This window comes from Hyla sarda, unplaced genomic scaffold, assembly GCF_029499605.1.
Source record: "Hyla sarda isolate aHylSar1 unplaced genomic scaffold, aHylSar1.hap1 scaffold_695, whole genome shotgun sequence".
Lineage (NCBI taxonomy): Eukaryota > Metazoa > Chordata > Amphibia > Anura > Hylidae > Hyla > Hyla sarda.
Genome location: NW_026610713.1, coordinates 8,131 through 19,939, shown reverse-complemented (window position 1 = coordinate 19,939; position 11,809 = coordinate 8,131). Strand labels below are relative to the sequence as shown.

The 11,809-nt window shown below is 45.5% G+C and overlaps 1 protein-coding gene across 1 annotated transcript; it reads left to right on the top strand.

Annotated features, from left to right (window-relative positions):
- The first annotated feature begins 1,437 nt into the window (after positions 1 to 1,437).
- Positions 1,438 to 2,172, top strand: LOC130343849 (DNA damage-regulated autophagy modulator protein 1-like). Its single transcript, XM_056554390.1, has one exon. It carries the CDS (start codon positions 1,438 to 1,440, stop codon positions 2,170 to 2,172), a length of 735 nt encoding a protein of 244 aa, XP_056410365.1.
- Positions 2,173 to 11,809: the final 9,637 nt, after the last annotated feature.

Genomic DNA, 11,809 nt, shown 5'->3' with positions numbered 1-11,809 from the left:
AATAATATGTATGTTAGAAAAGCATTGTACGGACATATTCTTGGTTTCTTTTAGACTAACAATAGGTGACCTTCAGTTTATTTATGTTTCTAACTGTTCGCTGGATATAATAAAAACACTGACCACTTCTTGCTTTTGCTGGACAACTGGGGGTCGGCCACAGCGTTTATTTAATAACCATTAATATAAACCATTTATATCCGAACTTCTGATTGAACACTCTCAGAGGTAAGCGGTCAGCCGGCCGCCCTCTTCGACGGGCATCACACTCTACTCTCCAGGAAAATCTCCTCCAAATTTCTCCTCCGCCACTCTGTGACTTAAAAGAGAACAACATTAAAACGGGAACCAAACCACAACCCGCTCCACATCACCAGATCCCAAGGTCACAGCGACCCAACAGGAACCATTCAGCCGAATAGCCCTAAAAGTTCCACGGGACCCACCTATAACCAAGGGATAGAACACCGACACAAATTAACATAATTTTTTTTTTTATACCAACTATTACAATTTTTTCTTTTTATACCAAAACAGAACGTAAAAGGGGTGGGTGGGCGGGAATCTTCACACTTGCCGGGGACTCCACAAAGAGGAAGCCGCAAGCCTCAGCAACACATTTTATCCCCTATTACTCCTCCTCCCCTTCCTGTTAACCTAGCCTATCCCTGTCCTCCTACCCTTCTAGGTTCCGCCTCCCCCCTATTTCTCCAGCTCCTTATTTTATTTTTTCTTCTAACTTTATTTAACCCCCTCTTTGCCAGTCCGAGACGCCGCCTCCTAAACGGCGCGGCGTCGAACAAAAGAGCTTTAAAAAAAAAAAAAAAGAAAGAAAGAAAAGTGCAGAATTTTTTCAACATATTTTCTTTGTATTGGACTTTACACAGAAAACAATAAAATATAATATGGACATCTACAAATGTACAAATATATCCAAGTACAACCCCATCTGCAATGGTTTTGTGTTTGTTTTTTAACCAATGAGCAGTCACAGAAATGTTAAAAACCTTTTTATATGTTGTACATCTGACAAAACATTAACCTTTGTAGTAAAAGAAGAGAATTGGCAGAATTACAGACACATAAGGTTATATTCAGATGAATTCATGTTGGAAGAGATTTTGGAAAACCCTGTTGAAATGTGGATTCAGCCATTACTAGTTTTATTTGACTGTAGAAACACTAAATATCAGCAAATGTGATGCCAGGATTGTCTGCATAAAGATCTACAACACTGAGGACCAATCAGTATGCAGCATGATGGTGTTACCGAGATGAACCAAAGAATGACATCACAGATGTGACATCATCGAGTTCCGAGCCTATAGAAAACCCCGCCTGACAATCTGATTACACAGAGAGAGTTGGACAGAGACAGCGGCTTTTGCTTAGCGAATCTTTCCTTTATCTCAGCGATTTGTGTTGTTTCTTTGTGCCATGGAGATCCAGGGATTAGGGTTCTTGCCTATCCTTTGGGTCACATGGAACCTTTTGGGCCTCAGCACTCTTGTCACCTTGACCATCGCCCTAGGACATAACAGACAGCCGTTTATCAGTGACACGGCTGTAGGATATTCTGAGTGGATAATATATAAGGTGGTGTTCTTTGGTGCACCCATCATAGGAGTTGCCGTCACCTACCTGCAGCACCGATTTATGTTCCTGCGCTCTGAACCATCTGCGAAGCATTTTAGGATTTACCAGAAGATCTTGTTTACCTTAGGATGCATCATGTGCATAGGAACAGCCCTGAATGCCGTATTTACTATGGGGAACAATCCTACAATACACAGGATCAGCTCAGGTATGGCATTTATTTGTGGAGCCATATATAATGTGTGCCAAGCTGGATTCCTATACAAAAGGTCATACAGCAGCCGGATTGTTTGCCATATAAGGCTGGCCTCCACCTTAGTGACTTCTGTGGTGCTGCTGCTCTTCAGTGTCGGTCAGGTCTCCTTCTATACGGATCTGTGCACCGGACACTGCGAGGAGATTATGTATGTCCCCGTCATGGTGGCTGAATACCTGGGATTCTGCGGCGTCACCTTATACCATGTGACCCACTATACAGATTTACAGCATTTGTCAGTAAAGATTTCCAGAAATGACATTAACGTCAGCCTGAGGACCAAGATACCGGACCCGGAACAGAACCATCCTGTAGAATAGTGAAGACTGAGGCCTATGACTACAGCCGGGAGCCGAGGACGGACATTTATCCTGTGTATTATTCTTAATAAATATATAAATAAAAAAACATGTCTCATCCTTCTCTTAACACCTGCCATTGGGACAGAGTCAGAAAGCCAGTATACACATCAGATAGTCCAGTATACACATCAGATAGCCCAGTATACACATCAGATAGTCCAGTATACACATCAGATAGTCCAGTATACACATCAGATAGTCCAGTATACACATCAGATAGTCCAATATACACATCAGATAGTCCAGTATACACATCAGATAGTCCAGTATACACATCAGATAGTCCAGTATACACATCAGATAGTCCAATATACACATCAGATAGTCCAGTATACACATCAGATAGTCCAGTACACACATCAGATAGTCCAGTACACACATCAGATAGTCCAGTACACACATCAGATAGTCCAGTATACACATCAGATAGTCCAATATACACATCAGATAGTCCAGTATACACATCAGATAGTCCAGTATACACATCAGATAGTCTAGTATACACATCAGATAGTCCAGTATACACATCAGATAGTCCAGTATACACATCAGATAGTCCAGTATACACATGAGATAGTCCAGTATACACATGAGATAGTCCAGTATACACATCAGATAGTCCGGTATACACATCAGATAGTCCGGTATACACATCAGATAGTCCAGTATACACATCTGATAGTCCAGTACACACATCAGATAGTCCAGTATACACATCAGATAGTTCGGTATACACATCAGATAGTCCAATATACACATCAGATAGTCCAGTACACACATCAGATAGTGGGTATTTTACTTACCGTAATTCTACTTTCCTCGAGTCCCGAAGGCAGCACAGAAGGGATATTCTTAGTTCGCCATCCCAAATCAGGACCATCCCCTAGAATAAAACTCATTAACATAATTACTGGGCTGGGCCAGAGGCCCTATATAGGTACCCAGGACATACTGCATCTTGTGTAATAAAATAGACCGATAGACTGCAAAACAAACTTATTTATTGGGTGGGTATTGTGCTGCCTTCGGGACTCGAGGAAAGTAGAATTACGGTAAGTAAAATACCCACTTTCCTCATCGTCCCTCTGGCAGCACAGAAGGGATCTAAAATAGAAACCAAAGGGGGGGATTATTCCTTACATGCCGCAGACAATACCCCGATGCTGAAGGCTGGGCTCGGGTTCTGACAATCCAGCCTGTAATGTCTTGCGAAGGTCGAGGCTGAAGACCAGGACGCTGCATTACAAATGTCCATTAATGGTACTTCTTCTCTCTCGGCCCACGAGGTGGAAGTGGATCGCGTTGAATGCGCCCTTAATGGTGCTGGGGGATCTTTTCCCTCACCAGCATATGCCTCTAAAATTGTTGTTCGGATCCATCTGGCTAGTGTATCCTTCGAGGCATTTTTTCCCTTGTTGACTCCTCCAGGCAAGACAAACAGATTCTCTTCCCTTCTAAACTCCTGTACTCTCTGCAGATAACAGGATAATGCTCTTTTTACATCCAAACAATGCAACCTCTGCTGCTCCTCAGAACCAGGATCCGGATGGAAGACGGGCAGAAACACTTCCCTATTGATGTTAGCAGCTGTGGCCACCTTTGGCCCGAATAAAGGCAATGTTCTCAACTTTACCCCTTCTGGTAGAATCCTGAGGTAAGGCTCTCTAGAAGAGAGAGCCTGGAGTTCTCCGACTCTCTTAGCTGACGTTACAGCGATGAGAAATAACAACTTCATTGACAGCCACTTAAGGTCGACATCCTCAATGGGCTCGAATGGAGTTCTGGTTAAAGCATTTAATACTAAGCCTAGGTCCCAGGGTGCCACCGGAGTACGTACGGAGGGTCTTAATTTGCCTAGAGCCTTAAAAAACCTGGTGATGAGTGGTTCTCCAGCAAATCTCCCATCTGTCATAGCGTTGATTGCTGTCATGTGTACCTTAAGTGTGTTAGGCTTCAGCCCCTTCTCAAACCCTTCTTGCAGGAACTGCAGAATGGCTCTAACCGAAATGTGACAGCTAGACTGACTGAGCCAATTCTGGAATTTCTTCCATAATCTGGAGTACACAAAGTTAGTAGATGACCTTCTGGAAGACATAAGGGTCTCCACTACTTCTTCTGAGAAGCCCTGCTGCATCAATCTTTCCCTCTCAGGAACCAGGCCACAAGATGCAACTTCTCTGGATGCGGATGCTGGAATCCTTTCTGTAGAAGCAGATCTTGAACTTCTGGGAACCTGAAGAAGTCCCCGTCCGCCAGTTGCAGAACTACTGGAAACCACGCTCTGCGGGGCCAAAAGGATGTCACAAGGATCACTGTAGGATGCTCTATCAAAATCTTGCTGAGGACCCTCGGCAGCACTGGTAGTGGTGGAAAAATGTAGAGGAACCTCCTGTTCCACTGAATGGAAAATGCATCCAGAACTTCCGGACGATCCCATGTCCTTAGAGAGCCAAACCTCTTTAACTGACGATTGTCCCTCGTTGCCATTAGGTCCAGTTCCGGGTAACCCCATCTCTCCACAAGGTTTCTGAAATAAACTGGATTTAGGGACCATTCTGTTGGTAAGAGAGCTTCCCGACTAAATAGGTCTGCCTGCTGATTCAGGACTCCTTTGATGTGAACCGCTTTCAATTCTGTTATACTTTTCTCCGCCCAGACCATGATCCTGGCACAAAGCTTCTGCAGGGGAAGACACCGTGTGCCTCCCTGCTTGTTCACATAAAAAGCTGCTGTTGCATTGTCCGTCCTTACCAACACCGATCTTCCTTTGACATAATACTCGAAGTGGCGCAGGGCCAAATATATGGGCAGTAACTCTCGAAAATTTGAGGATCTTGACGTTACTTCTCTTGACCACAATCCTTGGATCCACCTCTCCCCTAAATGGGCACCCCACCCGATGGCAGAGGCATCTGTGGTGATCGATATTTGCTGCATGATTATGAAATTTTTTTCCTGGCACAGGTTTTCTCTGACCGTCCACCATAGAAGACCTAGACGCACCTTGGCAGACACCGTAATGCAGGATGCTAGAGACGTCCAATCCTTGTTTCACATACTGAGAATTTCGCTCTGCAATTCTCTGAAGTGCGCCTTTGTCCAAGGCACTGCCTCGATGGTTGCTGTCAGTAACCCTAGAATACTCATAGCCCTTTTTACGGACACTCTTGGCTTGTGATATAATCCCAAAACAGCATTTCTTATGTGGGAAATCTTTTCCTCCGGCAAGAAGATTTTCATCTGTGTTAAGTCCACAATTAGACCTAAAAACTGAGTGCGAGACGAAGGTATTAGTCTGGACTTTTGAAAGTTCACAAGGAACCCCACATCCTGTAATAACTTCAAACAGATCCGAAGATGTTCCTTCAAGACCTCTGGGCTGCTGGCTATGATCAGCCAATCGTCTAGATATGGCACAATGCGAATCTTTTGTAGACGGAGAAAGGCAACCAGCACTACCACCAGTTTTGTGAATACCCTTGGTGCAGCTGTTAATCCAAAGGGCAGGGCTCGGAATTGGTAATGGAGAATCCGTTGTTTCGACTGTACAGCCACTCTGAGAAATTTCCTGTGCTCTACCTTGATTGGGACATGGAGATATGCGTCCCTCAGGTCGAGACAAACCATTACATCCCCCTTCTGGACAATACTGTAGAGGGACCTGATATTGTCCATTTTGAATTTTGATTTCTGGAGATGCTTGTTGAGATATCGAAGATCTATAATTAGACGCCATCTGCCATCCGGCTTTGGCACTGGGAATACGCGGGAGTATACCCCAAGGAATTCTTCTTCGGGGGGAACAGGCTCCAGTGCACCCTTCTGCTGGAACTCTGAAAGGAGAGAGAGGACTCTCTGATCCTGTTCCTTGTTTAGTAGAACTCTGTCTCTTGGCATGTGTAACAATTCTAGGGCGTAGCCCATACGAACAATCCGAAGAACCCATGGATCTGATGTCACAGTCTCCCATTCCCTGGAGAACTGCAGCAATCTTGCTCCCACCAGATCCAAGGTTCTGGCGTCAGAACTCCGGTTTGACATTAGCGGCTCCTGTCTGCCTCTTCCTGTTCCTGTCCTGGTACTTTGGCTGGAACTTCTTTCCCTTATAGAACTGTTTCTTATGAAAACCAGTTCTTGAGCGTTGGCCCTGAAATTTACGGAAAGGCTTCCGAAAGGACTGTGGTAAAGCAAGTTGCTTATCCCTGCTCTTCTGTTTCAGGACCTTGTCAAGACGTTTACCGATAAGCTTGCCCGGCTGAAATGGTAAGGCACAAAAATGAGACTTAGATGAATTATCTCCCGACCAAGGTTTTAACCAAATTGCCCTGCGAGTGGAATTAGCGATGGACATATTTCAAGCTGTGATCTTCAAGGCATCTAAGGAAAAATCGCAAAGATATTCCGCAGCAGACTTCATTGATGCAAGCTGATGCATCAACTCCTGTCTGGACACTCCGGACTGTATATCCTGAGAAAGCTGACTCAGCCACAACCTCAACGCCCTGGACACCGGCACTGAAGATAAAGCGGCCTTACTAAGTGAGGCTAGATTAATGTGAGACCTCTTCAGGAACATGTCAGCCTTTCTATCCATCGGGTCTTTTAACAGGATGGACTCCTCTGCCGGGAAAAAAGAATCCTTTGAAACCCTGGCAATGGCCGGATCCACTCCTGCTGGCTGATCCCATTCTTCTGAGATCGCCGGATCCAGTCTGTACATTGCCTTGAATCTTGACCCGAGGTCTAGCCGTTTGTCCGGCTTCTTCCATTCTTTCTGCATAATGCTATCAAGCACTTGATGCCCAGGGAGCACAGCCGCCCTCTTTTTTGGGAAGTAAAATAATGCTTCCTTATCCTGGCTGGACTTCTCATGTCTTCCAGACTCCACACAGCCTTTCACCTTCTTAATTAGACCTTCCGCATTCTCTTTCTTAAACAGGAAGAAATCCTCAGTAATAAATTCAGTATCTGAGGAGGACTCCGAAGATTCCGACTCCGATGAAGATGAAGAAGAATATTTCTTCTTATAACTCTTCCTTTTCTTTTTGTTGGAAGGTCCTGCCACAGAAGAAGCTGACTCAACAGAGGAGGATGACAATAATTTTTTTGCATACCTCTTGCTCCTCTTTCTCTTATGTCCGACACGTTTCGGTCTAGGAGACACTGATGAGGAATCAGAGGAAGAAGACTCCTTTCTAGGCCGCTTCGCTTTTTTAGACCCAAGCTGCACAGCCACGCTGTCGTCCGCATATTTTTGACGGAACCAAGAGAAAAAAGATTTTGCCTCAGAAGCCAAGGTTGGCGATTCTTCTGGGGGCGCACACACCTCACATAGGTTTGACGGCCATCCATCCTGCAGATTCTGTAGGCAGCTAATGCATTTCTTAACTTTAACTACTGTCGCAGCCTTTTTCTTTGAAGCACAGCGATCACAATCCTCATACGGACAATCGTCGGGTAACGGTTGCTCACAGGCCATGCAGCACCTATGCTTGGACTTTGAGATTCTTTTCCCAGATGTAGCACTCCTCTCAGACGACATCTGGGAAAAGAGCATATAAAAGGCGCAACTGAGTATTTTATTGCGATTGTGCAACTGTGAAAATAGTGCAACTGAGCCCTTAACCTACCTTATCAGAACCTGAACCCGGCTGCCCAGCTCAAAGAGACTGAGGCAGCACAGGAACCAGCTTGATAAGGACTTGGCGCCGGCCCCCCGCAGCGCTGGACCACACCGGTGACGTCACAAGCGCGCATCTTCCAGCAGTACAAGGAAAACAGCTGGAGCCTCGCGCCCCGTACCCTGCCCTGTACAGGAAGCGCGCGCACAAATCCCTGCACGCAGGAAGCGCACTAGCAGAAGAGCTGAGTAAGCTAGAACAGCCGGGACCGAGCCGTACTCCGGACAGCAGAAGGACCTAACAGGTGAGAAAACACACTGAGTACTTAGAATCCTAATACAGTAAAGGAATAGCCACAGAAGGCCGCATAATACCGGCCCAATTGTAACTACATTATACACATCTGCTGATATAACGTGAGTCTGATGCCCCGCATTGACTCCAGCGGTAGCAAGACTGCTACACTGAAGCCAAAGACCCCACAGTGACTCCACTCAGGCTTACTGTATTGTATAGCAGGTCAGAGCCCCGCAATGACCCTACTAAAAAAACGTCACTTACCAGAACTACCGCACTGGTGGTGACCAGGCCAGAGACCCCGCACCGGCCTTAACTCTTTACCAGGACACCGCACTGGTATCCGATAAACAACCAGGGACCCCGCACTGGTATAGTAGTAGCCGAGACCCCGCAAGGCTAAGAAATACTCTTGGAAGTAGGGATGATCCACATCTGGAAGGAGGACTAAAAAAAACACAAGGTGCAGTATGTCCTGGGTACCTACATAGGGCCTCTGGCCCAGCCCAGTAATTATGTTAATTAGTTTTATTCTAGGGGATGGTCCTGATTTGGGATGGCGAACTAAGAATATCCCTTCTGTGCTGCCAGAGGGACGATGAGGAAAGTCCAGTATACACATCAGATAGTCCAGTATACACATCAGATAGTCCAGTATACACATCCGATAGTCCAGTATACACATCAGATAGTCCAGTATACACATCAGATAGTCCATTATACACATCAGATAGTCCAGTATACACATCAGATAGTCCAGTATACACATCAGATAGTCCAGTATACACATCAGATAGTCCAGTATACACATCAGATAGTCCAGTATACACATCAGATAGTCCAGTACACACATCAGATAGTCCAATATACACATCAGATAGTCCAGTATACACATCAGATAGTCCAGTACACACATCAGATAGTCCAATAAACACATCAGATAGAGCAGTATACACATCCGATAGTCCAGTATACACATCAGATAGTCCAGTATACACATCAGATAGTCCAGTACACACATCAGATAGTCCAGTACACACATCAGATAGTCCAGTATACACATCAGATAGTCCAGTACACACATCAGATAATCCAGTATACACATCAGATAGTCCAGTATACACATCAGATAGTCCAGTATATACATCAGATAGTCCAGTATACACATCAGATAGTCCAGTATACACATCAGATAGTCCAGTATACACATCAGATAGTCCAATATACACATCAGATAGTCCAGTATACACATCAGATAGTCCAGTATACACATCAGGTAGTCCAGTACACACATCAGATAGTCCAATATACACATCAGATAGTCCAGTATACACATCAGATAGTCCAGTATACACATCAGATAGTCCAGTACACACATCAGATAGTCCAGTATACACATCAGATAGTCCAGTATACACATCAGATAGTCCAGTATACACATCAGATAGTCCAGTACACACATCAGATAGTCCAGTATACACATCAGATAGTCCAGTACACACATCAGATAGTCCAGTATACACATCAGATAGTCCAGTACACATATCAGATAGTCCAGTATACCCATCAGATAGTCCAGTATACACATCAGATAGTCCAGTATACACATCAGATAGTCCAGTACACACATCAGATAGTCCAGTATACACATCAGATAGTCCAGTATACACATCAGATAGTCCAGTATACACATCAGATAGTCCAATATACACATCAGATAGTCCAGTATACACATCAGATAGTCCAATATACACATCAGATAGTCCAGTATACACATCAGATAGTCCTGTATACACATCAGATAGTCCAGTATACACATCAGATAGTCCAGTATACACATCAGATAGTCCGCCAGTTCTACATCACAGGGTTCAGCACTTTTATAATGTGGTCTGCTTAGCATGACACCATCATGGGTTGAAATGTAAATTAGGTTTAATCCCTTTAGGACCCAGGGCGTATCCATACGCCCGTGGGAATTTCGGTCCCCGCCGGGCGGGACCGGGGTGCCTGCTGTTATCGATCAGCAGGCACCCTACGCAAATGCCCAGGGGGGGTCATCAGACCCCCCCATGTCGGTGATCGGCGCAAATCGCTAATGAATTCACACTTGCGATATGCGCCAATTCCGGGTCATTCGGGTCTATGGTGACCCTGGCGACCCGGAATATAAGACACCTAAGTCTAAGACACCCACGATCCCCCTGAAGGGATAGGAGTGAGGTGGCAGGGGTGCCACCCCTCCTATCCCTGCTATTGGTGGTCTAGACGCGACCGCCAATAGCAGATCGGAGGCGGGGGGGGGGGGTTAATTTTCGTTTTCGGGGAACCGACAAAGGACCGGGGGCAGAAGATCCATTTACCCATCCGGAGGCTGCGAGCGATGTCGTGCAGCAGAAGAGGATGGTTCCCTGGATCCTACGGAAATTGGTAAGTTGCCTAGCAACATCTGGAGGGCTACAGTCTGAGACCACTATTCAGTGGTCGCTAAACTGTATCCCTCCAGATCTTGCAAAACTACAACTCTTAGCATGCCCAAACAGCTGTTTGCTGTCTGGGCATGCTGGGATTTGTAGTTTTGCAACATCTGGAGGTCCACGGTTTGGAGATCACAGTGCAGTGGTCTATAAACTGTAGCCCTCCAGATATTGCAAAACTGCAAATCCCAGCATGCCCAAACAGCAAACAGCTGTCTTGGCATGCTGGGAGTTGTAGTTGCGTACTTCCAGCTGTTGCATAACTACATCTCCCAGCATGCCCTTCGGTGATCAGTACATGCTGGGAGTTGTAGTTTTGCAACAGCTGGAGGCACACTGGTTGGAAAATACTGAGTTAGGTTACAGAACCTAACTGAAGGTTTTCCAACCAGTGTGCCTCCAGCTGTTGCAAAAGTACAACTCCCAGCATGCACGGTCAGTCAGTGCATGCTGAGAGTTGTAGTTTTGAAACAGCTGGAGGTTTGCCCCCCCATGTGAATGTACAGGGTACATTCACACAGGCAGGTTTACAGTAAGTTTCCTGCTTCAAGTTTGGGCTGCGGCAAATTTTTTGCCGCAGCCCAAACTCCTAGCGGGAAACTCATCATAACACGCCAGTGCGAATGTACCCTGAAAACACTGACACAAAAGAAAGGGTAAAACACTACATATACACCCCTTTACACTGTCCCCCACAATAAAAATGAAAAACATATTGTACAGCAGTGTTTCCAAAACGGAGCCTCCAGCTGTTGCAAAACAACAACTCCCAGCATTTCTGGACAGCCACTGACTGTCCAGGCATTCTGGGAGTTTAGCAACAGCTGGAGGCACCCTGTTTGGGAATCACTGGCGTAGAATACCCTTATGTCCACCCCTATGCAATCCCTAATTTAGTCCTCAAATGCGAATGGCGCTCTCTCACTTCGGTGCCCTGTTGTATTTCAAGGAAACAGTTTAGGGCCACATATGGCCACATTTCCGTACTCGGGAGAAATTGCACTACAAATTTTTGGGGGCCTTTTCTCCTTTTACCCCTTATGAAAAGGAAAAGTTGGGTGCTACACCAGCCTGTTAGTGTAAAAAGATGTAGTGTAAAGGTTGCCCCATACTTTTTATTTTCACAAACGGTAAAAGGAAGAAAAGACCCCCAAAATTTGTAACACAATTTCTCCTGTGTATGGAAATACCCCATATGTG